The sequence below is a fragment of the Babylonia areolata genome, chromosome 20 (assembly GCF_041734735.1).
Source record: "Babylonia areolata isolate BAREFJ2019XMU chromosome 20, ASM4173473v1, whole genome shotgun sequence".
In the NCBI taxonomy this organism is placed as follows: Eukaryota; Metazoa; Mollusca; class Gastropoda; order Neogastropoda; family Buccinidae; genus Babylonia; species Babylonia areolata.
In genome coordinates this window covers 39,714,428-39,737,390 of record NC_134895.1, presented here as the reverse complement: position 1 = coordinate 39,737,390, position 22,963 = coordinate 39,714,428, and the positions used below count along the sequence as shown (strand labels likewise).

At 41.1% G+C, this 22,963-nt stretch overlaps 2 protein-coding genes across 2 annotated transcripts; one reads left to right on the top strand and one right to left on the bottom strand.

Moving 5' to 3' along the window:
• Positions 1-1,529: 1,529 nt before the first annotated feature.
• On the bottom strand, positions 1,530-9,902 carry LOC143294979 (small ribosomal subunit protein eS12-like). The gene is made up of 6 exons (XM_076606507.1): positions 9,836-9,902; positions 7,947-7,980; positions 6,680-6,811; positions 5,252-5,354; positions 2,440-2,541; positions 1,530-1,703 (listed from the first exon to the last, which is right to left on the bottom strand). The coding sequence occupies exons 2-6, from the start codon at positions 7,961-7,963 to the stop codon at positions 1,641-1,643; spliced, it is 417 nt and encodes a 138-aa protein (XP_076462622.1). The 5' UTR covers positions 7,964-7,980; positions 9,836-9,902; the 3' UTR covers positions 1,530-1,640.
• Positions 9,903-13,676: 3,774 nt separating this feature from the next.
• Positions 13,677-22,434, top strand: LOC143295501 (small ribosomal subunit protein eS12-like). Its single transcript, XM_076607223.1, has 6 exons — positions 13,677-13,742; positions 13,880-13,915; positions 15,480-15,611; positions 15,928-16,030; positions 21,770-21,871; positions 22,345-22,434. Exons 2-6 carry the CDS (start codon positions 13,893-13,895, stop codon positions 22,405-22,407), a joined length of 423 nt encoding a protein of 140 aa, XP_076463338.1. The 5' UTR covers positions 13,677-13,742; positions 13,880-13,892; the 3' UTR covers positions 22,408-22,434.
• Positions 22,435-22,963: the final 529 nt, after the last annotated feature.

Sequence of the window (22,963 nt, the reverse complement as noted above, 5' to 3'; positions counted from 1 at the left end):
AGGCATGGTCCGACAATGACCCCTGTCAATGTGTAGAACACCACACCAATGGCACAAGGCATGGTCCGACAATGACCCCTGTCAATGTGTAGAACACCACACCAACGGCATGGTCCAACAATGACCCCTGTCAATGCATAGAACACCACACCAACGGCATGGTCCAACAATGACCCCTGTCAATGTGTAGAATACCACACCAATGGCAAATGGCATGGTACGACAATGACCCGTCAATGTGTAGAATACCACACCAATGGCACAAGGCATGGTCCGACAATGACCCCTGTCAATGTGTAGAACTCACCAATGGCATGGTACGACAATGACCCGTCAATGTGTAGAACTCACCAATGGCATGGTACGACAATGACCCGTCAATGTGTAGAATACCACACCAATGGCACAAGGCATGGTCCGACAATGACCCCTGTCAATGTGTAGAACAACTCACCAATGGCATGGTCCGACAATGACCCCTGTCAATGTGTAGAATACCACACCAATGGCATGGTCCAACAATGACCCCTGTCAATGTGTAGAACACCAACAGCATGGTCCAACAATGACCCCTGTCAATGTGTAGAACACCACACCAATGACACAAGGCATGGTCCGACAATGACCCCTGTCAATGTGTAGAATACCACACCAATGGCATGGTCCAACAATGACCCCTGTCAATGTGTAGAACACCAACAGCATGGTCCAACAATGACCCCTGTCAATGTGTAGAACAACTCACCAATGGCATGGTCCGACAATGACCCCTGTCAATGTGTAGAACACCACACTCATGGCACAAGGCATGGTCTGACAATGACCCCTGTCAATGTGTAGACCACCACCAATGGCATGGTCTGAAATGACCCCTGTCAATGTGAAGAACACCACACCAATGGCATGGTCCGACAATGACCCCCATCAATGTGTAGAACACCCCACCAATGACACACGGTATGGTCTGACAATGACCCCTGTCAATGTGTCATCAAACACATCGCTGACCAGTAAGAGTTACAACTGTGCTTCTGAAATTAACGGGCTGAAGCCCCCACATTGTATTACTCTTTTTATCACAACTCATTTCTCTATGTGAAATTCAGACTGCTCTCCCCAGAAAGAGAGCATCGTTACACTGTGTGCACCACCCTTCCCCCCCGCCTCAGTGCCTGCAATTTTGTTTGTTTTCCTATCGAAATGGATTTTTCCAAAGAATTTTGCCAGGGACAACCCTTTTGTTGCCATGGGTTCTTCTACATACTTTAAATGCATGCTGGTTAATTAATTGTCTCATCCAAATGACTAGCATCCATGTATGTCTGAAGAGATCAAGAACTTCATCATAAAGGTTCAACAGGAAAGTCTGCATAAATCCCCCCCCCCCCCCCTCCTCTCCCTTCCCCAGAAAATTTAATGACACTCCTCTCTCTCCAAAAATTCACAGCACAAGTCACTCACAAAATTCTCTCTCTCTCTCTCACACACACACACACACACACAGAAATATCAATCCTCATGAACAGCAGTATTCCCACATAAGTTTATTCAGACTCTTCACAACATACACACACACACATACAGAAATATCAACCCTCATGAACAGCAATATTCCCACATTCAAAGTTTATTCAAACTCTTCACTTCTTGGAGTTGAAGTAATCATTCAGGACATCAAGGGCCTGTGTTTCTTTGCCGTAGTCCTGCAACAGAGCGAAAAAAAAAACAGAGCAATGTTAATGTTCAGCTTCCAAAAGGGCTTGCTTATAGACAGACCCCTTCTCTTCTGCATTACAGAACTGCAGCTCTCGTGTTGAAGTTCACACATATGTACTGGTGCACATGGCTGTTTTTACCCCATTGCATCACAGCAACCACAAGCAGTCTTACGGCATGTTCTTGCTGCCATGACAGTGAATATGGATATGGATTAAAGGATCTTTAACATACATAACTTATCTTCTGCATGTGTATGCACATGAATGTGGTTTATGCACAAACTGCCATGACAGAACACCACTCCGTTCCTGCCGAATCCTCCCAACCTGTTCACAACCATATAAGCCCAGTGCTAAACTAGAAAAAGCATCTGGCTGAAATTGTGAACAAAAAGCAAACAAACAAAACAAAAAAACAAAAAACAAAAAAAACAAAAACCAACAAAAATTACCAACATGTTTGTTATTTTTCACTAGAAACCTCCTCGTCCCGGGGCCCACCAGGCACTGGAACCTGAATTCAAATCCAGACTGAAAGTCCAAGACCTACGCTTTAGCCACACAATTGTTGCACCCAGTAAGGTGTGGAGTATAAAGGGAAATCTACTGGGAGCTAATCATCCTTTGAGATAACTTTTCATTGAGATAATTGGCAAAACATATCAGCATCATTTTCAGTCAATCAAACAAGCTGCCCCACCCATGAGCATGCTGCATATACCTTGACGACCACCACACCACAGCCGTTGACCTTGCGGGCCTTGCCCTCCTTGTCGATCTTGCACAGTCCTGCCCACTCTCCCAGCTTCTTGCTGTCGTCAACCTGCACACACACACATACACACACACACAGAGTGCTCACTGTCACCATCATGTCATCGCTCATCTCCCCATTCAAACCACACACTGAGGGAACTGCAGCAATGTGCAGCAGCCTCAGAGCAGCAGATGCAGTCACAACATTCACAGGAACCTCAGACATGCATGAGGCGCTAATCCTCATCAGTGTCAGTAGAGGGAGCATATTTGTCATCATGGGTTCCACCACTCACATATCAAAAACAAACCGCAAGAACTAGAATTGAAACCTTTTTTTTTCCTTCTTTTTTTGAAATCACAGACAAAACAAAAGGCAACAACTAGTTCAATAGTTGTGAAACCTGGTTTTCATCAGCCACCAATGTGCACCCACACAGGTGCCATTGCTCTTTATATGGCAAGTGGTGATGAGGCATACCATGCAGCACATGCATGTCTGTTCAAAGGGAAACAACCTGAGTACAATAAATGGGCCCACCAAAATTTCACGTACATAAAAAGTCATAATGGTTATAGAAAGGAAAGACAATTCTTTCACAACAGACACCAGTCACTGCAATTATTCTCAAACTGAACAGCACCTAACGAAATCATCAAACAGGAAAGCAAAATCTTCTTTTCAAATTTATTCATTTTCCCTTTCAGTTTTAATTTACATGTCATGAGTCAACAACCATGCAGTGAAAACCAGAAAAACAGATAAATTACACACCAACTTTAGTGATGGGAAATATTTCAAATGCAATTCACTTGCACAGTGCCTCATAATTTCAAGCACTTCAAAAATTATCTGCTTTCTAATTTCCATGTGGCATAACTGGTCTTTTTTCTTTTTTTTTTACCAATCCATTCCCTCCCAACTCATACATAATTCAAAATACCCAGTATGTAATGACTAAGAAACATCCAGAAAAGCCTGCAGTTACTGTTCTGTCAGCCTCTAGAACTGCTCTTGTAAACAGAACCTCAGTCACGTATGTTAACCCTTTCGCTGCCAGGAAAATAAGATTTAAGTGAAATCTATTTGCCAGGGCTTTTTCACCAAAAACAGGTATAAATTTTCAAAAAATTCTGTGCTCTTTGTTACTGGAGAGAGACCCATAAAAGTATATATTTTCTGAAAGGTAAATTAATAAAGAGCACAAAACACATGATGTTTTCCCATTTTATATATTTTTAGTGACATGCTGTTGTTTTGAAATCAGTGTTTTGTTTTTTGTCACATTTTCAACTTGTTCATTACTAACATTAGTCAGGTAATTTGCACTAAAATATCATATTTTCTGGACAAATGGATATCTGCATACACAAAATCATACTAGAACAACCACCAAAAAAAAAAAAAAAAAAAAATTAAAAATAGATATTCAATGCATTTCTTGATTGCTCCCTTTATTTTCTATCAAATCGTCCTATAAATGTTCATCACTGTCTTCTTCGAGTTTACGCTTCAATTCTTTCTGAGCACCAGCAAAATAAAGCAATCTTAGTTGATTTAGTTTGCTACGATCGCATGTCTTGAGCACGGCGTCAGTCCGACATTTTGTTGAGCGAGCGAGGCAGGCAAACACCGGGACAGTAACCCAACCAAAACGTTCAAATAAAGGACTGCCTCATGACATAGATGGGGTTTCTAGCTATGAATAGAATCCAGAAAGATTCCCCAAGCTAAAGCAACCAGCATTTTTGTCAACGAATTGAATGCAAAGCAGGGAAATGTCAGAATATTTCGATGACGAGTTATCTCGTCATATAGGCAGCCTAGGGGTTAACGCCAATCCTCATCCTTGTCAGCAGAGGGAGCATTGTTGTCATCACTGGTTCCAGAAAAAGAAAATGCTGGAGGGTCACAAAAAAAAAAAGCCCACCAAATCAGTAAGGACCATCACCCATTCAGGTTCACCTGAAATATTGCCCATGGTCATACTGACTCAGAGTGAGACAATACATGTAAACAGTACGGAGATAATCCTGGCCACCATGTTATTTTGCTTTGTCAAGCTGTGACGAAGTGATCAATCCACAGGAACACAAAGTGCTCAACGTTTTCCCAGCCAGCTGGCTAGTAACGATGGATATTAACCCCTTGACTGCTGATCCTCAGTGAAATGAGATCAGCATGGCCTGGATTTGAAGTGCAGTTACTAATTTTTGTATACTTGCCATTTCTAGTTCAAGTGATTTTACTGATCAAAGGTAATGCAATCCCAAGCAGAAATCTGCATTGAGAATGGTGAGTGGCATCCTGATCTATACTGAAAGCTCACTAGTGTTGTCTCAGTGAGCTGACAGCCCTTCACTGCCTAAGCTAGTATGCATAACCATACTCATCAACAGGGGTAAAGATGTTAAAGTTAAGCAACAGCAAAAAAAGAGTTCAATATCTTTCACTCCTTCAAGTGCAATAACTTCAAATCAGTGCTGTGTAGCACTTCCCATCAGTCTGCACATTGGTCATTGAAAGGTACTGTCCTACCTTCGCTTCACTTCCAACTATTTCTAAGTAAAAGGGATCTGACAAACTGTATCTCTTAAAAAAAAAACCCTCTACCCATTCAGTTCACTTCAAATCTGCACCAAGTATGAAAACACAGAACCTGATCAAACTCAGCTTTAAAAGACTATCTAAAAACTTGGGCGAAAAAAAAAAAAAAAAAGAGAGAGAGACAAGAGATAACCACCTCATGTTCTTTTTCCATTATATAACTACTGACCTTGAGGAGGTTGATGCCGTGCTCGGCACACAGCGCCTCGATGAGTTTGCCGTACATGGGTTCATCCACACTGTTGGACAGGATGCACAGGTGGGCCTGACGCCTGCAGACATATCAATCATTCATCGTTATCATCAGGCTGGGTAACACCATTGCCTTTTTCAAGTTACAGCCACCATTGCACCAGGACAACATTTTCAATGACACTGAGTTGATGACATGGATTTAACACTTCCTGCAGCACTGATTTATCACCGTTCCTGCAGCACTGATTCATCACTGTTCCTGCAGCACCCATTCATCACTGTTCCTGCAGCACTGACTTATCACTCTTCCTGCAGCACTGATTTATCACCGTTCCTGCAGCACCGATTTATCACTGTTCCTGCAGCACTGATTTATCACTGTTCCTGCAGCACTGATTTATCACCGTTCCTGCAGCACCGATTTATCACTGTTCCTGCAGCACTGATTTATCACTGTTCCTGCAGCACTGATTTATCACTGTTCCTGCAGCACTGATTTATCGCTGGGCCTGGTGGTGGTGTGTAAACTGTATGTGAGAGGCTTACTGGACTCCTTTTGCTTTCTACTAATCTTTCCCTGCACTAAATTTTAATTTATTTTATTTATTTGTTTATTCATCCATTTATCTATTTTCAGAATTATTGATTTTTTTTTTCTCTCTCTCTCTCTCTCTTTTTTTAATTTATCTATTTCACCTTTTTGTTAATACTTTTTTTTTTCCATTTTCCCTCAAAACCTAAGCTTGTTGGGTTACATTGCTGGTCAGGCATATGCTAAGCAGATGTGGTGTAGCATGTATGGATTTGACAGAACGCCATGATGATGATTCCTTGAGTAACTGAACTGAACTGAACTGAAGCTAAAGGAACACTGATGAAATCGAGTCACACACCTCTTGGATCTGGATGTGCATCTGTCAGACATGACACTGGTGTCCTGGAGATGACAGGACACCAACATGCCCATGTTCAATGCCTCTTCCAGCCAACAAGACTAACGACTTCAACAGTTACGAGAGCAATGTCAACTTATCACACGGCAATGTCAACTTATCATACAACTTTGGTATGCAAGGGCACTGATACAAGAAAAAAAAAAAAGAAAAAAAAAAAAAAAGGCAGTCTGTCATATGCACCTCCTGCTCTTCCAACATTTTTCAAATAAGCTTTTCATTTACATAACTGTAACTTGTGTAAGCAACATATAGAGCACTTTCTGCATTTTGTTTTTTATACACGCTCCCTATTCTTAAGATATACAAACAGTCAATTTAAGACGTACCATGCAGTTCAATTCTGAACCAACAACAGCCAAAGTTTGGCGTGAAGCTCAGAAAAAGCCCTGAGCACACCAAATCTTTACTACAGAGAAAACAGGTCATTTTCCAGACGGATGACTTACTTATCAAGCGCCTTCGTGGCCTCGTTGGCACCGCGGGCAAGCCCATCATGAATCAGTGCGGTCTTCAGCACCTCCTGCACAGCAGTGTAGATGTCCATGGAACCAGCTCCAGCTGGGGCAGCGGCAGCGTCTCTGTAACAGGAAACTGTGTGTGAACCAGGAAACTATGTAAAACAGGAAACAGCAAATTATCATGTGAAAGGCAGTGCTCTTGTCAAAGTTATAAATCATGGAAGTCCCAGGGACTTTTTCTGGCCATAATTCAAGGGAATCCCATTGCTTCAGAGGTTCATTCCAATGCTGCACATTCTAATAAAAATTTCAATCTGCACTCCTACATATAAGTATACAGATCAGGCTGAAGCTCCGATACTATTTCTACTTTTTTTTTTATCTTCTAGGCTTTTTTTTTTTTTTTTTTTACTAAGGAGGCAGAATGGTGAAGACACTCATCTGCTTATAATATAGAGAGTCTGTGAGGGTCTGGATTCAAATCCAGCTCTCGCCTTTTCTCACACGTTTGACTGGAAAATAAAACTGAACATCTAGTCATTCAGATGAGATGACAAACTGAGATCCTGTGTGTAGCTAGTACACACTTGGTACACTGAAATTGTGAAGAAGAACCCATGGGAATAAGAGTGTTGTCCTCTGGCAAAATTCTGTACAAGAAATCCATTCTGATATATACACAAATATTATATGCATGCAATCAAGACCTGACAAAGAGGGTCATGCTGCTGGTAAGGCATCTACTTAGCAGGTGTGTGCAGTGTATATGGATTTGTCCAAATTTAGTGACCTCTCCTTGAGAAACTGAAAATGGAACTACTCCATGAACATACAATGTAAATGTAATGTTTCTAACTTCAAAGCATCATATACATGACTGATACATTCAGGGGTGAAATCAGAAACAATCATTTTTCAATACAAATCATCTCTGGGAAAGACCTAATCACAAAATACATTAAAGATTACTTTGATAGCTGAAACAGCTTTCAATTGTTCAAAGTTCAATGCTGGTTGTCAGTGGGGGTCACTCACTCAGTGAATAAATCATACAAGAAAATAACAAGTTCTGGTGCCATGATTGATAGTATGTGAGGTGCATAGCACAAGAATGACCCAGTTACTTCATATAGTGATATACATTGATCTTTACTTTGCTCACCTTTTAGTGGAAATGAGCACTCATATGTATCAATGTGTAATGTTTACCAGCAAGAGAACACCTTCCAGAGGAACCTGGACTTTTTGCACTTACCCTTCGGTATCAGACATCTTGTACCAAAGTCCTTCTGTAAAAAAAAAAATAACACAAAAATATCATTAGAGAAAATTGTTGTATAAAACTGATTATGCTTTTATGGTTGTGATCACCGATTTTTTCCCCTAGCAAAGAAGGTGCTTTTCTTTTCAATCAGTAGAGCACAATTCACATCCAATACAAATATACATGATGACTAAATGAGCCAAAAATATATGTCAAAGAAGTCTGCACCAGATGACATCAGAAAATGACTGTGGTGCACACATCTGTTAACATCACCAATGCAAGATTTGCAATTATACGGTAATCATGCAGATATAAGATTATATATATATATATATATATATATATAATACAATATTATTATTATAACATGGAAGGCTGACTCACAGTTTAACTTAGTGAGAATGTGGGTTACTGCACACAGGACACAAATCCGAGGGTTGTTAATTTTTTTCTAAGTAGCTGGGTGTCCACTGATACAAAGCTCGGTGCTTCACGGAGATCCTGACGACTATGTCACTGAACAATTACACCCAGTAATTTTCAATGAAGGGAGTTTGTTAGTAATTAGTGGGAGTTTGTTGGTAATTTTGATGGGAGATTTGGCATATATTGAGTCAGGAGGAAGTGTTAAGGATGACCAATCTGTGGGTCAAGAATTTTATTCCTAGTTGGACTTTTCTGTATAGGACAGTTCTATCACTGTATCAGCCACTAGTGAAAAGTTTATGCCTGACAACTGCGGCAGTGAAAGCAAAATCAAGAATGAAAAAAGGCCCGCATAATATTCCCTGGAATGCCATGAACATTACATCCGCCAATTTACCCGGACCGATGTCGAGCTCCTAGCTGCACATTGACTGAGGATCCATGCCCAGTGATGGCCTTTTTTTTTTTTTTTTTTCCCAAGAATTAAAAGCAAAAGAGAAGACAGCCAGATTTTTTTCTTTACATTATATACATTATTTTAAATTAAAATACATCCCCCCCCCTCCCCCATCCCCAAATTATGCACAAACCTGTCAACTTTCGAGACTTTTACAATATATTATCACCATAATTGGATTTATAACCATTCAATTCAAACTGCCACAACAGATTTCCTCCATCTTTAACTTTTATGACTGCACTGGGCATCGATCCAGATGTAACTATTACCGGTGTGGTTCAATGACATTCTCGATGGGATCTCCACAAAGTACCAAGCTTCGGATTGATGCCCAGCTACTTCAAATCATCACATGCAGTAATTTTAGTTGGACTGGGAAGTTTGTTGGTAATTTTGGTGGGAGATTTGACCAAAAAAACATGGTGTCAGGAGGAGGTGTCGAGGGTGACCAATCTGTGGATCAAGAGTTTTATTCCTGGTTGGACTTCTCTGTTGGGACCGTACGTTCTATCAAGTATCAGCCATTAGTGAAAAATTCATGCTGGAAAGCAGCGAAAGCAAACTCAAGAATCAAGAAAGGCCCGCATTTCCCTGAAAGACCGGAACTGAAGTATGCATAGACTTTCAGTCGCTGCACACCGATCCTGGATCGAAGCCCTCCACCGGCCGTAACGATTTCCGATGTTGTTCAATGACATTCTCGTCGAGATCTCCACGACGGCAAAGCACTGAATCGACGCCCAGCTACTTCAAAGCTTTTATGATTTATGCAACTCCGTGCTCATGAACGCAGCAGAGCCACGTGCTTCATGACCACATGTACGCTTTCAAAGGTGACAGGTTTGTATTACTGATTTGTCAAGTCACACAAACATTCCCCCTCATTTTTTTTAAGAAGTGGAAACGATCAACAACATCTAAACTGCGTGTTTCCCCCCAACCCTACCGAAATTTTAGTTCGTAAAAATAAAACACACACGCAGGTACTTACGACGCGTTCAACACACGGTATTAGTGAAACGGAAGTGAACGGAAGTGAACACTTGTACAAATGTGTACAGCGATTGTGCTAGTGTCGGTGCTCTCGTGGTGTCACTATTTAAACGACAAAAATGTTCGTGCTTCTCTCCTTTAACCAAACTAGGTTCAGAATATATGGTACTGTATTGCTATGCAATTTTACTTTCATTGTTTTAACCATTGGGGGGCGTCATTGAGAAGAAACCCAAGAAGCATGGTCCTGATGGTGCTATGCAGGACATGCAGGAGGGTCGCCACTGACTAAATGAAGTAAAAGCTGGTGTACATATAGTCTTAAACGTATGAATGATGGCGAGTGTGTGTTTTTATATTCTGGAACAAAAGTAGTGAGTTTCTGACTATTGTTGATGAAACGAAACCAAACATCATTGCCTTGACCGAAATAACTGCAAAAAATCAAAAAGATGCAAATGTCTCTGAATATAGTATTCCAGTATACATCATTGATCAGTATCAGCATCAGTAGCTCAAGGCCTTTGTCAGGCCTTGAGAGAAAAAAAGAGATAATAATAATAAAAATAATGATGATGATGATGATGATAATAATAATAATAATAATAATAATAATAATAATAATTAATTAATTAATTAATTAATTAATAATTAAATAAATGAAAATAAATAAAAAGACAATAATGATGATAAATAAACAAATAAGCAAATAAATGTAAAATATGCACACACACACACACACACACACACACACACACACACACACACACACACACACACGGACACTGAAATCCATAGAGCGCTGCACCACACATCTGCAAAGCAGGTGTCAAACCAGCAGCGTAACCCAGCGATCTTAGTCAGGCATTCAGGCATTGAGGGGGTAAAAAAGAAAAGGGGCGGGAGGGGGGCGGGGGGGGAGGGGGGGGGGTGGAGGGGGCGATACATAAACAAATTCGCTTTAGTACACATTACGAATGTTTTTAAGGCTCAAATCAACTCATATTTGAGTTGATCACGTGCTTGATAAACCATTATGTTTCACGACAATAAAGCATTCTGTTTTTATTATGTTCTTTTCAACTAGTTCTATTATGTCGTGAGCTGTCCGGGATGGATTTCGAAATGAATTGTTGTGCACTGTCATTCTCATCATCTCTTCTGAACTATCCATGGGACTGCCACAAGGGTCTCTGCTCTCTCCTGTCCTCTACAATGTCTACACGAAGGGCCTTGCAGACTTAAACAACAATGGAATAGCTCGGGTGCTTACTAGTACTCTTGCGGGTGATTGCCTGGTCTTCAAAACTTCGAAAGATGCTCAGGAAAGAACTAAAGCCGTCCAGAAACAACTAAACAATATTGCTCAATGGTGCAAAGACACAGGATCTTCCATCAATCCAGCGAAAGCCCAAACGTTGCTGTGCACTCTCAACAACAGAACCGCGAGCAAATCACCACCTTCTGTGTCATTCGATGGGATTCAGATCGAAAAAACTGAATGCCTACGCTACCTAGGAATACACTTCGACAGGATGCTGACCTTCAGAAAACATACGGAAAATACTGTTCTCAAATGCAAAAAGGGCCTTTCAGTCTTAAAGGCAATGGCAACCAAAGGTATTGAACAACGCCACCTCTTTCTGCTATACCAATCACTCGTCCTCAGTGTGATCGACTACGGACTTGGGCTAACAACACCGTCTCAAAGCAACCTCCTAAAATTAGAAAGAGTTCAAAATGAAGCTATGAGGCTGATCCTTGGAACAACAAAAGACACGCCCACAGAAACCATGCGATACCTGCTTGACCTTCCTTCAGTGCAGGCCAGAAACAAGTTAGAACAGGTCAAGACCAACTTCAAAGCATTAGAAAACCCTCAAAACCCACTGCATGACGCAGTCAAAGAACCAAAAGGCAGCCGTCTAGGACGAGGAAGATCATGGATGGGGCAAGCAGAAGACACAATCCAGCTAGTATGCCGACTACAAGACCTGAAAGAAACAAAAGAATGGGAGAAAAACCCCGAAAACCTCAACCATCTATTCAACACAGTGATTTCACCCACTCTAGGAAGACATTGTCGGGAATGGCCAGAGGGCAACACTGATGCGGAAGTGAAGCTACTCATAGAAGAAAACAGTAAAGAAGAGGACATCATCATATACACAGATGGCTCAGTCACCAAAGACCAATCCGGTTGGGGATTCACTGCGAAACAAAATGGAAAAACAGTTAGGGGAGAGAATGCTGCCTACAAAGTCACAACCTCCAGCCTAACGATGGAAGTTGAAGCTGTGACACATGCCCTCCAGTGGCTATCGTCCATCCATACGCCCGGAAACCAACATGTCATGATTCTAACCGACTCAATGAACCGCATACAGAAAATTGAAAACGGAATGGGAAGCCCAGAGTGGCATAAGGCAATGCGCAACTTTCAGATTAAAAAACTCACATGGTCATACTGCCCGGGACATGCAGGAGTTAAGGGAAATGAGCGAGCTGACAGACTTGCTGGTAACGCAACACCAACGAGCGGCCTACATCTAGGAAAATCGGAAATCCTCAGAAAAGTCAAAGAATATCAAAAAGATCAGGTACAAGGCCATCACACCATCGATCGCCTCAAAGAAATAAAAGCAGAGAGAGGGAGCGGCCGTAAGTCTAACATGAAAGGTAGAGCACGATGCTTTGCAAATCAAACAAATATCGGCATCATTTCCAAACCAACATTGCGCAATTTTCTTCAAAACAGAGTCTCTGTGGGCTTTTCCAAATCCAATAGACTGAGCAACTCAATAGACGCCACGTTCTTGGCATCAGAGATCTTTTCCCATCCCTCTTGCAGCCAATCAGTGGCAGCCTCTGTGCGTGTGTGTATGTGTGTGTTTGTGTGCATGTGTGGGTCTGTGTTTTTGAGTGCGTTTGTGCATGCGTGAGAGTGTAAGTGTACACAAGTGTCAGGAGAGTTCTGTGCATGTGTGTGTGTGTGTGTGTGTGTGTGTGTGTGTGTGTGTGTGTGTGTGTGTGTGTGTGTGTGTGTTGGAGCTCATGTACGTTTATATGTATTTGACTGTGCTTTCATGTGTTTATGTAAGTTTGTGCCTGCCTATGTGTGCGTATGTGTTAGGGTAGCTGTTAGATACACATGTATGTTAAAATGTATGTATGCAGTGCGTGCGTGCGTGCGTGCGTGCGTGCGTGCGTGTGTGTGTGTGTGTGTGTGTGTGTGTGTGTGTGTGTGTGTGTGTGTGTGGTCACATTTTGGTGTGTGTATGTACCATAGATATAATGTTTTATGTTATCAAAAGCGTTTTTGTAAAGCACCTAGAGCAGATTTCTGGATAGTGTGCTATATAAGTATCCATTATTATTATTATTATTATTATTATCTGTGAAACTGCGTGTTTGGTGCATATCTGTTATGCATGTGTGGGTGTATGTGTGAATGTGTGTCTTCATGTTTTACATTTATTTTCTTATTTATCATCATTGTTGTCTTCTTTCTTTCTTTCTTTATTATTATCATTATTATTATTATTATTTTATTATTTTCATTACTACTACCTTTTTTCTTCTTTTTTTTTAAATATCATAATTATTATTTATTTACTTATCTATCTATTTATATATTTATTTATTTATTTATTTCTCTCAAGGCCTGACTAAGCGCGTTGGGTTACGCTGCTGGTCAGGCATCTGCTTGGCAGATGTGGTGTAGCGTATATGGATTTGTCCGAACGCAGTGACACCTCCTTGAGCTACTGAAACTGAAATTGAACTCTCATCATGAGCGTTGACATAAACACGGTGGCTGTGCATATAGTCATCGAATTTTTTCATTTCCCATGACCCAACCAAGTACACTTCCTTTTCCGATCTATTTTGGAAGCGAAAGCGTCGTGAGTGTTTTCGATGGGATGAAATCTTGTCGTTTTATCTATTTATATAGTGCATCGACACTACAGCTATCGATTGTATGTAAACAGTATTGTGTGTGATTGTGTGGTGTTAAGATTTTGTCTTTATTCTTTTGCAGAAGGACTTCAAACATGTCTGATGTTGAGGCTGAAGGGTAAGTGGCAACCCACGTTGTTCAGAATAAATGATTATGGAATAGATTTGTTAAATGATTGAGCCTATTGGGGAAAAAAAAATCATAATGTGTAATAAACTCACACTCTGACAAAAGTTACTCTTTTCTTTATGTTATCGCTCTCACAAGCCCTGCTTCTCAGCATCTCCGCCAAGGACTCTTCGATCCTCCATATACCTTTCACGCGCAAACAGCATAGCCAACGAGCTTTTCTCTCTCTCTCTCTCTCTCTCTCTCTCTCTCCCAGCAGCTTTGGTGAAAATTTCTACACTACTCCGACGCAGTCCCCAGAGTTTTACGTCAAGACTGAAACGTATCATTATCTCTTTAAGTAATATCTACAATTGTTTCTACAGAATGAGTTGTGTTCACAAAGCATAGACGTTCACTCAACCAGTCACAGAAGGGTAGAGGGGAAGAAATGTGGGATAAGCCCATCGTCTTTACCCATTACTCTGATTAACCTATGGCCATCCAACCATTCAAGAATGTGTTTCCATTAAAATTACTTTTGTGTGCTTGAGGAGGGAGTGTGCAAGCGGTTGTCCCTGTGTGTGGCTGTGTCTGTATGATCGGGTTTTTTTTTTTTTTCTGTGTTATACATGGGCACCATACCTTATTGCTTCTTTGGCATTACTTCATGCAAGTATTGTAAAGTTCCTTCGGTGTTGGAAGGTGCTATATAAGTTTCCGTTATGTTGCGATCATGCTGTTAGCTTGACACTCAATCTGAAGATCTCCACTATGTGCTGTGGTACAGTAAACAAAATTTCAGAGAACCAATATTCTTCTGATAATTATCTGTCAGTTCCACCTGTCAGAACAAAAACCTTCAGTCAGCATATTTGAATCATACCTCACAGAACAGTTCAGGCCACCTTCCCACCATTTGCACACCCCCACTGGCACTGCCTCTTTTCAGATTTCTCAAACTACTGACTTTGCCCACCTCACAGTCAGATCCAAACAGCCCTCCATTTATCATCCATCATTTCAATTGTCATGAATGTTTTGTGAATATATGTGTGTGACTGAGAGTTGGACACGAGCAAGAGAGAACTTGACACATTTTTATAGTTATGCGCGGATGCTTATTCACAGGATTTTTATGAATTATTTTTTCTTTATGTTTTTGACACTTTTGCAGCAAATGCATTTCACTATTTATGGTTCTCTAAAAAGCAGTTTCTCTTCTCCCCCAAGCATACGTTCATACTGATTTGCTTACAGCTTCTATGTCATAGTGTACACCTACACTTATTGAAGTTAATCAGGAAAAGATCATTCACTCTCAGAACTCTCAAAAGTAAGTTATTTGATACTAATGCTTATGATTTCAGTTTAGATATACGTTTTGCTATATAAATGTAGAAATTGAAGTTTCATTTACTATGGCCTGTTTCACATTGTTTCATGTTCTACTTTGCTTTAGACAATCTTTTTTTTTTAAGCAAATGTGTTATGGTAATGGATCTGACTGCACGCTCTGACACCTTGAAACAGAATCTGTTTCCTGGTTCACACACATTGTTTCCTGTTACAGAGACGCTACAGCTGCTCCAGCTGGAGCTGGTTCCATGGACATCTACACTGCTGTGCAGGAGGTGCTGAAGACCGCACTGATTCATGATGGGCTTGCCCGCGGTGCGAATGAGGCCACGAAGGCGCTTGATAAGTAAGTCCTCTGTCAGGAAAATGACCCATGTACTCCTACAGGTTTGTTGATTTTGTGTTTCAAGACCGTCTGTGTGCTTATTACACCCAATGTTTCCAGACTTCTTATTTCAGTACAGTGGCAGGTGGCAGTGTTTTGTCTCAGGAGGAATGGAGACTGCTGTGTGATGTCTGTTTCTTGCAGCTCAACTTCAGAAAGGACACTGTATCACACATGATGAGGATTATGTACACTGTCTTTATGTGGTACCACTCAGGCTTATGATGTGTGCTGTCTTCACACGGTATCACATAGGCTAGTGATGATGTGTGTGCAGGCGTCAGGCCCACTTGTGCATCCTGTCCAACAGTGTGGATGAACCCATGTACAGTAAACTCGTTGAGGCGCTGTGTGCTGAGCATGGCATCAACCTCCTCAAGGTCAGTATTTGAGATTTTTGTCATTTGAACAAATGCCAGGTCTGTCCTATATTTTCTTCTATTTTCTTTTTCTTATTGCGCAGTCATTTTCTTTTTTTATTTCTCCCTGGGATTAACAAACGTCATTTGATTTATTATATGCAGACGGAATGAAAGAATAAAAATGAACAAGGTTTCGGCGCACGTGTGAAATGAGTATCACTCAATACATTAACTTGCAGTCGAAGTTGTCAGGTGAACTTAGATTGTGATGGAACAGGCTGTCACGCTCTAGAAGAGAGCGGACTAGAAACCCCCACCCAACCCAACACTAACACCCAGACAACACAAACACAGACTAAAATAATTCATGGTTTACATACATTTATTCAGTCACACACAGAACTTGCCAAATGAACTGACTAACCACAATCCCAGCCACAACAACTGATACACTTAAACGACAACAGAATGGATAAATAACCCACAACCCCCCCCCCCCCCCCCCCAAAAAAACAACAACAGAGCTTGAAGACACGTCCGTCCAGCGAAAAAAAACAGTCTGAAGAATGTTGTGCACTCAGGACAGTTGATAAACAAAGAAAACCTGAAACACTCTGCACAACACCAGATGATAAAAAAACAAATAAACAAACGATGACGTGGACAACGAAGACTGAAGAAAACGACGATGAAAGCGGGTACACGATGAAAGCAGGTACACGATGACAGTGATGAGAAGAGGGCAGCAGGACTGAAGACAGCAGTCAGCAGCAGAAGGAGCAGCAACACCACCTGGCCAACTCAGGCTGAAGAAGAGATGGTGCACGAAGTGGGATGCTGCAAACTGCCAACCGGGTACCACTACCCTGACGCTGGAAATAAAAAAAAACAAAACAAAGACAAGACACGTCCAGCAGGGCACTCCCTCTGAGCTGGAGCACACAGAACATAGAAGCATGGCCACCAGGAGGAAAAGCGATCCTCACATGAAGGTGCCAACCAGCTGGGTAAAAAGCCCCGAACCAAACAGGCACGACCTTCCTCCAAGAAGGCCGCGGGCGAAAAGCCTAGAGAAGTGTCACTGACAGAACAGAGAAATTTTAAACTCTGCTCAGCAGTGACACAAACACATACATGACTCCACGATTGCACGTGAAAAACGTACAACCGGGAGTCACACATACAAAAAGACAAGCTGGGGAGAGGAGTGGGGAAGGGCATGTACAAAACACTCCACACGAGATTGTCATGAGTTGTGACAATACCCCCCACATAAGTTCAAATTTTAAATTTGGAACAAACAAAACAGTCACAATGAATGACAAGACATTTGACACAACAGACATCCCACTTCCATGTTGGAAAAGTCCATACAACAAAAGGCATTGCAGTGCTGAACTGCTGCTGATCCTACGGTAAAGTTAAAAGCTCGTAAAATAATGCTGATGGTTAAGTAAAAAGAAAAATTAAGTTCATGTAATCCCATTTCAATAGAAAGAACTGAATTAATCAGCAATATCCACATTTAACAGTTGAAATAAAATACATGTTGAAAATGAAATATCTGTTGAAAACAAAATGATGCATGTTGTAATTAAAGTTATTCATTATTTATTGACAATCAAAAAGGTAGGTGAAGGGTGACTCCCAAAGACAAGCACAAGACAGAACTGAACAAAAGAACGCCTCTGGTCCTGCGACCAGAACCCATACTTTAGGGTAAAATGGCAAACACAGAAACACCGATAACACAGAATTTGGCCACCCGGAGGAAAAACAATCCTCACATCAGGGTGCCATCCAATTGGGCAAAAAGCCCCAAACCCCAAATGGCACATGACAGTACCGAACAAAAACGCCTCTGGTCCTACGACCAGAACCCAACACAGGGTAAAATGGCGACACAGAAGGACATGCACAAATGACTGCTCAAAATGTTACATACAAAACAAATCGAGGGAGATTACCCTACCACTTTCCTGTCAATGAAAGCATTATTCAAAGTCAGTTTGGCTGTCTGACAATAACTGAAAAACAACAATAGTTGTATGACAGATTTAAAGAAGCTCACCACTGGGCTGGGTGACAGAACCAAAACCAAAAGAAAGATGAATATCTAAGTTTAGTCGGCAATTGGTTACAAAAAAAATATTTTAACATTTATTCACTAACGGGCAATAATATCAGTGTACTTTGAATAAAGTTCAAAAGGAACTCAACCACTACTCAGTAAAACTTCACCCTAAAAAAAAAGAAAAAAGAAAACCAAACAAGACGTCACACCCTCCCCCAACCCTAACTAACCTAAGTACCCCGCATCTCCACCATTTGTCACGCTCTAGAAGAGAGCGGACTAGAAACCCCCACCCAACCCAACACTAACACCCAGACAACACAAACACAGACTAAAATAATTCATGGTTTACATACATTTATTCAGTCACACACAGAACTTGCCAAATGAACTGACTAACCACAATCCCAGCCACAACAACTGATACACTTAAACGACAACAGAATGGATAAATAACCCACAACCCCCCCCCCCCCCCCCCCCCAAAAAAACAACAACAGAGCTTGAAGACACGTCCGTCCAGCGAAAAAAAACAGTCTGAAGAATGTTGTGCACTCAGGACAGTTGATAAACAAAGAAAACCTGAAACACTCTGCACAACACCAGATGATAAAAAAACAAATAAACAAACGATGACGTGGACAACGAAGACTGAAGAAAACGACGATGAAAGCGGGTACACGATGAAAGCAGGTACACGATGACAGTGATGAGAAGAGGGCAGCAGGACTGAAGACAGCAGTCAGCAGCAGAAGGAGCAGCAACACCACCTGGCCAACTCAGGCTGAAGAAGAGATGGTGCACGAAGTGGGATGCTGCAAACTGCCAACCGGGTACCACTACCCTGACGCTGGAAATAAAAAAAACAAAACAAAGACAAGACACGTCCAGCAGGGCACTCCCTCTGAGCTGGAGCACACAGAACATAGAAGCATGGCCACCAGGAGGAAAAGCGATCCTCACATGAAGGTGCCAACCAGCTGGGTAAAAAGCCCCGAACCAAACAGGCACGACCTTCCTCCAAGAAGGCCGCGGGCGAAAAGCCTAGAGAAGTGTCACTGACAGAACAGAGAAATTTTAAACTCTGCTCAGCAGTGACACAAACACATACATGACTCCACGATTGCACGTGAAAAACGTACAACCGGGAGTCACACATACAAAAAGACAAGCTGGGGAGAGGAGTGGGGAAGGGCATGTACAAAACACTCCACACGAGATTGTCATGAGTTGTGACACAGGCTTCTTTTTTTGTGTGTTTGTGTAACCCAGGTTTGTTGATATTGAGTCTGTTGATGGAACCAGTGATGACAACTATGCTCCCTCTACTGACTCTGATGAGGATTGGCATTTAGATACATGACTGAGGTTCTGTCTGCTCGAGCAAGAGACACCGTAGTTACTGATCAGAAGGCAAATTTAGTCTTTTCTGATGATATGTATTTGTTGTGGTTGATTTGTAATGGTTGGTCGCAGTGTTCAAAAAACAAAATGAATAATTGAAATTTCTTAGTTAAATCATTCATACATTGCATGGATTAATTTCAAAGCACTGTTCAGATTAACATTGCTTTTAAATTATGAAGCATTCTGACCAGAAATATATCCACAGCCGCAGACGTGCACACACTCATCAGTAATGAAAGCAACAGTTATCCATCGCTGGATATAAACACAAAAAATGGTGTATGAGTAGATTGGTGTGGGGTTTTTTTGTTTGTTTTGGGTTTTTTTTTGTTGTTGCCATATTTCTTTTTTTGTCATTTTTTTGTTTTTACATTTATTCTCAGAAGTGCATGATGCACACATGGCTGTGGTTTATTGTCTCCTCCAAATTACAAAGTCCAGTCTGCCACCATTCTGACTGACAGTCTAGTGGAGTGAGAGAAAATACTGGTGACTGTGGGATTTGAACCAGTGCGCTCAGATTCTCTCGCTTCCTAGGTGGACGTGTTACCACAAAGCCAACACTAGTTTATTGTTTCACGATCATGTATTGTGTCATCTGTTTAAACTGGAACAAAAATTATATTTGAAAACTTATTAGGTACTGTGCAAAGGTAACTAGTACAATGGGATTTTCCATTTGTCTGTGTACTCCTTTTTTATTTTGGGGGAATACAGAATTTTGTATATAATTAAGTAATATTGCATTCATCTTGAATTGCTCACATATTAAAGTAGCTTCCCTTTAACAGAGGTGTATGCACTGTGTACACAGATGCAGTTGTAAGTTATGTATTTTGTATGTGTGAAGTGGAACCCATAACTATGCTCCCTCTACTGACACTGATGAGGACTGGCAAATATTTAGATGCATGTCTGAGGTTCTGTTTACTCAAGTGAGAGACAGCATAAAAGAATAAAAATGAAAAGGTTTCGGTGCATGTGTGAAATGAGTATCACTCAGTACATTAACTTGCAGTCAAAGTTGTCAGGTGAACTTAGATTGTGATGGAACAGACTTCTTTTTTTGTGTGTTTGTGTAACCCAAGTTTGTTGATATTGAGTCTGTTGATGGAACCAGTGATGACAACTATGCTCCCTCTACTGACACTGATGAGGATTGGCATTTAGATACATGACTGAGGTTCTGTCTGCTCGAGCAAGAGACAAGGTAGTTACTGATCAGAAGGCTAATTTAGTCTTTTCTGGTACTATGTATTTGTTGTGGTTGATTTGTTATGGTTGGTCGCAGTGATCAGAAAACAAAATGAATAATTGAAATTTCTTAGTTAAATCATTTATACATTGCATGGATTAATTTCAAAGCGCTGTTCAGATTGACATTGCTTTGAAATTATGAAGCATTGTCTAAAGGACTTGAAGTAAATGGGAATATATCCGCAGATGTACACACACTCATCATTAATGACTGCAACAGTTGTCCATCGCTGGACACAAACACAAAAAATGGTGTATGAGTGGATTGTTTATTGGTGGTGGGTTTTTTTGTATGTGAATATTTATTTGCCAAATTTTTTGGGGGGTCATTATTTTTTTGTTTTAATATTTATTCTCAGACAGAAGTGTGATGGACGTGGTTTATTGTCTCCTCCAAATTACAAACGTCCAGACTGTCACCACTCTGACTCGCACAGTCTAGTGAAGGGAGAGAAAATACTGGCAACTGGGATTCGAACCAGTCCGCTCAGATTCTCTCGCTTCCTAGGTGGACGTGTTAGCACAAAGCCAATACTCGTCTTTTGTTCCACCATCATGTATTGGTTCATCTGTTTAAACTGGAACAAAAATTATATTTGATAACTTGGTACTGTGCAAGGTTAACTAATACAATAGGATTTTCTGTTTATCTGTGTACTTTTTATTTTGGGGGTAATTCAGAACTTTATATATAATTAAGTTATATTGCATCGATCTTGAATTGCCCACATATTACAGTAGCTTCCCTTTAACAGAGGCGTATGCATTGTGTACACAGATGCAGTTGTAAGTTATGTTTTTTGTGTGTGAGAGGTGGAACCCATGATGACAAATATGCTCCCTCTACTGACACTGATGAGGATTAGCGCCTCATGCATGTCTGAGGTTCCTGTGAATGTTGTGACTGCATCTGCTGCTTTTAGGCTGCTGCACATTGCTACAGTTCCCTCAGTGTGTGGTTTGAATTGGGAGATGAGCGATGACATGATGGCGACAGTGAACGCTCTGTGTGTGTGTAGGTTGACGACAGCAAGAAGCTGGGTGAGTGGGCAGGACTGTGCAAGATCGACAAAGAGGGCAAGGCCCGCAAGGTCAACGGCTGTGGGGTGGTGGTCGTCAAGGTACGCCTGTGGGCGGGGTGGTTCGCTTGATTTCGTATGCCCCCTCACTTTTTGTCTTCACTGAAACCAAAGAATTGTATGCCCCCTCAGATCCCCATTTTTCTTGTCTGTTACTTCCCCTGAAACCCCAGTCGAGCAGTTTGAGGTGTTCATAAATAGTTCTTCTGTGTAGATTACAGATACTTGCTGTCAGTGCTGGTCCTACGCATGACAGGAGAGGCAAATATTTTACTAGTTTCATAAATTGTTCTTTTCTACAATGTTCCCGAGATTATTTGTAAGTTCTTGAAGAAAAATATGTTGTTTTCAATAGTTAGTTTTGTGAGTTTGATCATGTGGAGATTCTTGTTCCTGTGTGTTTCCATCATTGATTGTCAAGAAGTGGTTCAGTCTGTCTATCAGGACTAAACCCATGCCATTCCAGAAGATGAACATTAACATTGCTGGTTTATTTGTTTTTCACTCTGTTGCAGGACTACGGCAAGGAAACACAGGCCCTCGATGTTCTGAATGAATACTTCCGCTCCAAGAAGTGAAAAGTTTGAATAAACTGAATGTAGGAATACTGTTGTACGAGTGTCTCTGAGAGAGAATTCTGTGAGTGAATGCTGGGGTGTGGATTTGGGGAAGGGAAGAGAATTTTGTCCATGAAATTTTGAGGTCTAGAGGGTGCTTGGCAAGCTGAAGCTGTTCAGGGTAAGATCGAAAAACTGGGTTCCTATGTGTTGATTGCGCTTGATGCATGTAAAAGAACCTACAGCAATAAGAGAATTGCCCCTGGCAAAATTCTATAGAAAAATCTTCTTTGAAAGGAAAACAAACTTACTTGCAGACAGAAAAAAGGTGGTGGTGCACTGAAGTGACGCTCTCCCGGAGGAGAGCCGCGCAAATGTCACACACACAGAAATCTGTTGTGGCAAAAGAAAAATACAATACATTAATACAATAACTTCATGTGTTGTGGAGGTGATGGTTTGAAGTGAGTGGTGCTGAAATTTTCATTCAACCTCCAAGACCAGCAGAGGCAAATATCCAACTTCATTTCAAGTCTGTGGGATTACTTTTCAGAAGAACTTGCCTTCAATACAATCA

Bases quoted from the DNA above. Each gene is read 5' to 3' on its own strand.
- LOC143294979 (XM_076606507.1), bottom strand. The intron at 2,542-5,251 runs GTCAGTAGTTAT...GTGTGTGTGCAG, and splicing joins ACGGCATCAACCTCCTCAAG to GTTGACGACAGCAAGAAGCT. The intron at 1,704-2,439 runs GTATATGCAGCA...GCTCTGTTGCAG, and splicing joins GTGGTGTGGTGGTCGTCAAG to GACTACGGCAAAGAAACACA.
- LOC143295501 (XM_076607223.1), top strand. From the start codon at position 13,893: ATGTCTGATGTTGAGGCTGAAGG. The intron at 13,916-15,479 runs GTAAGTGGCAAC...TTCCTGTTACAG, and splicing joins TCTGATGTTGAGGCTGAAGG to AGACGCTACAGCTGCTCCAG. The intron at 16,031-21,769 runs GTCAGTATTTGA...GTGTGTGTGTAG, and splicing joins ATGGCATCAACCTCCTCAAG to GTTGACGACAGCAAGAAGCT.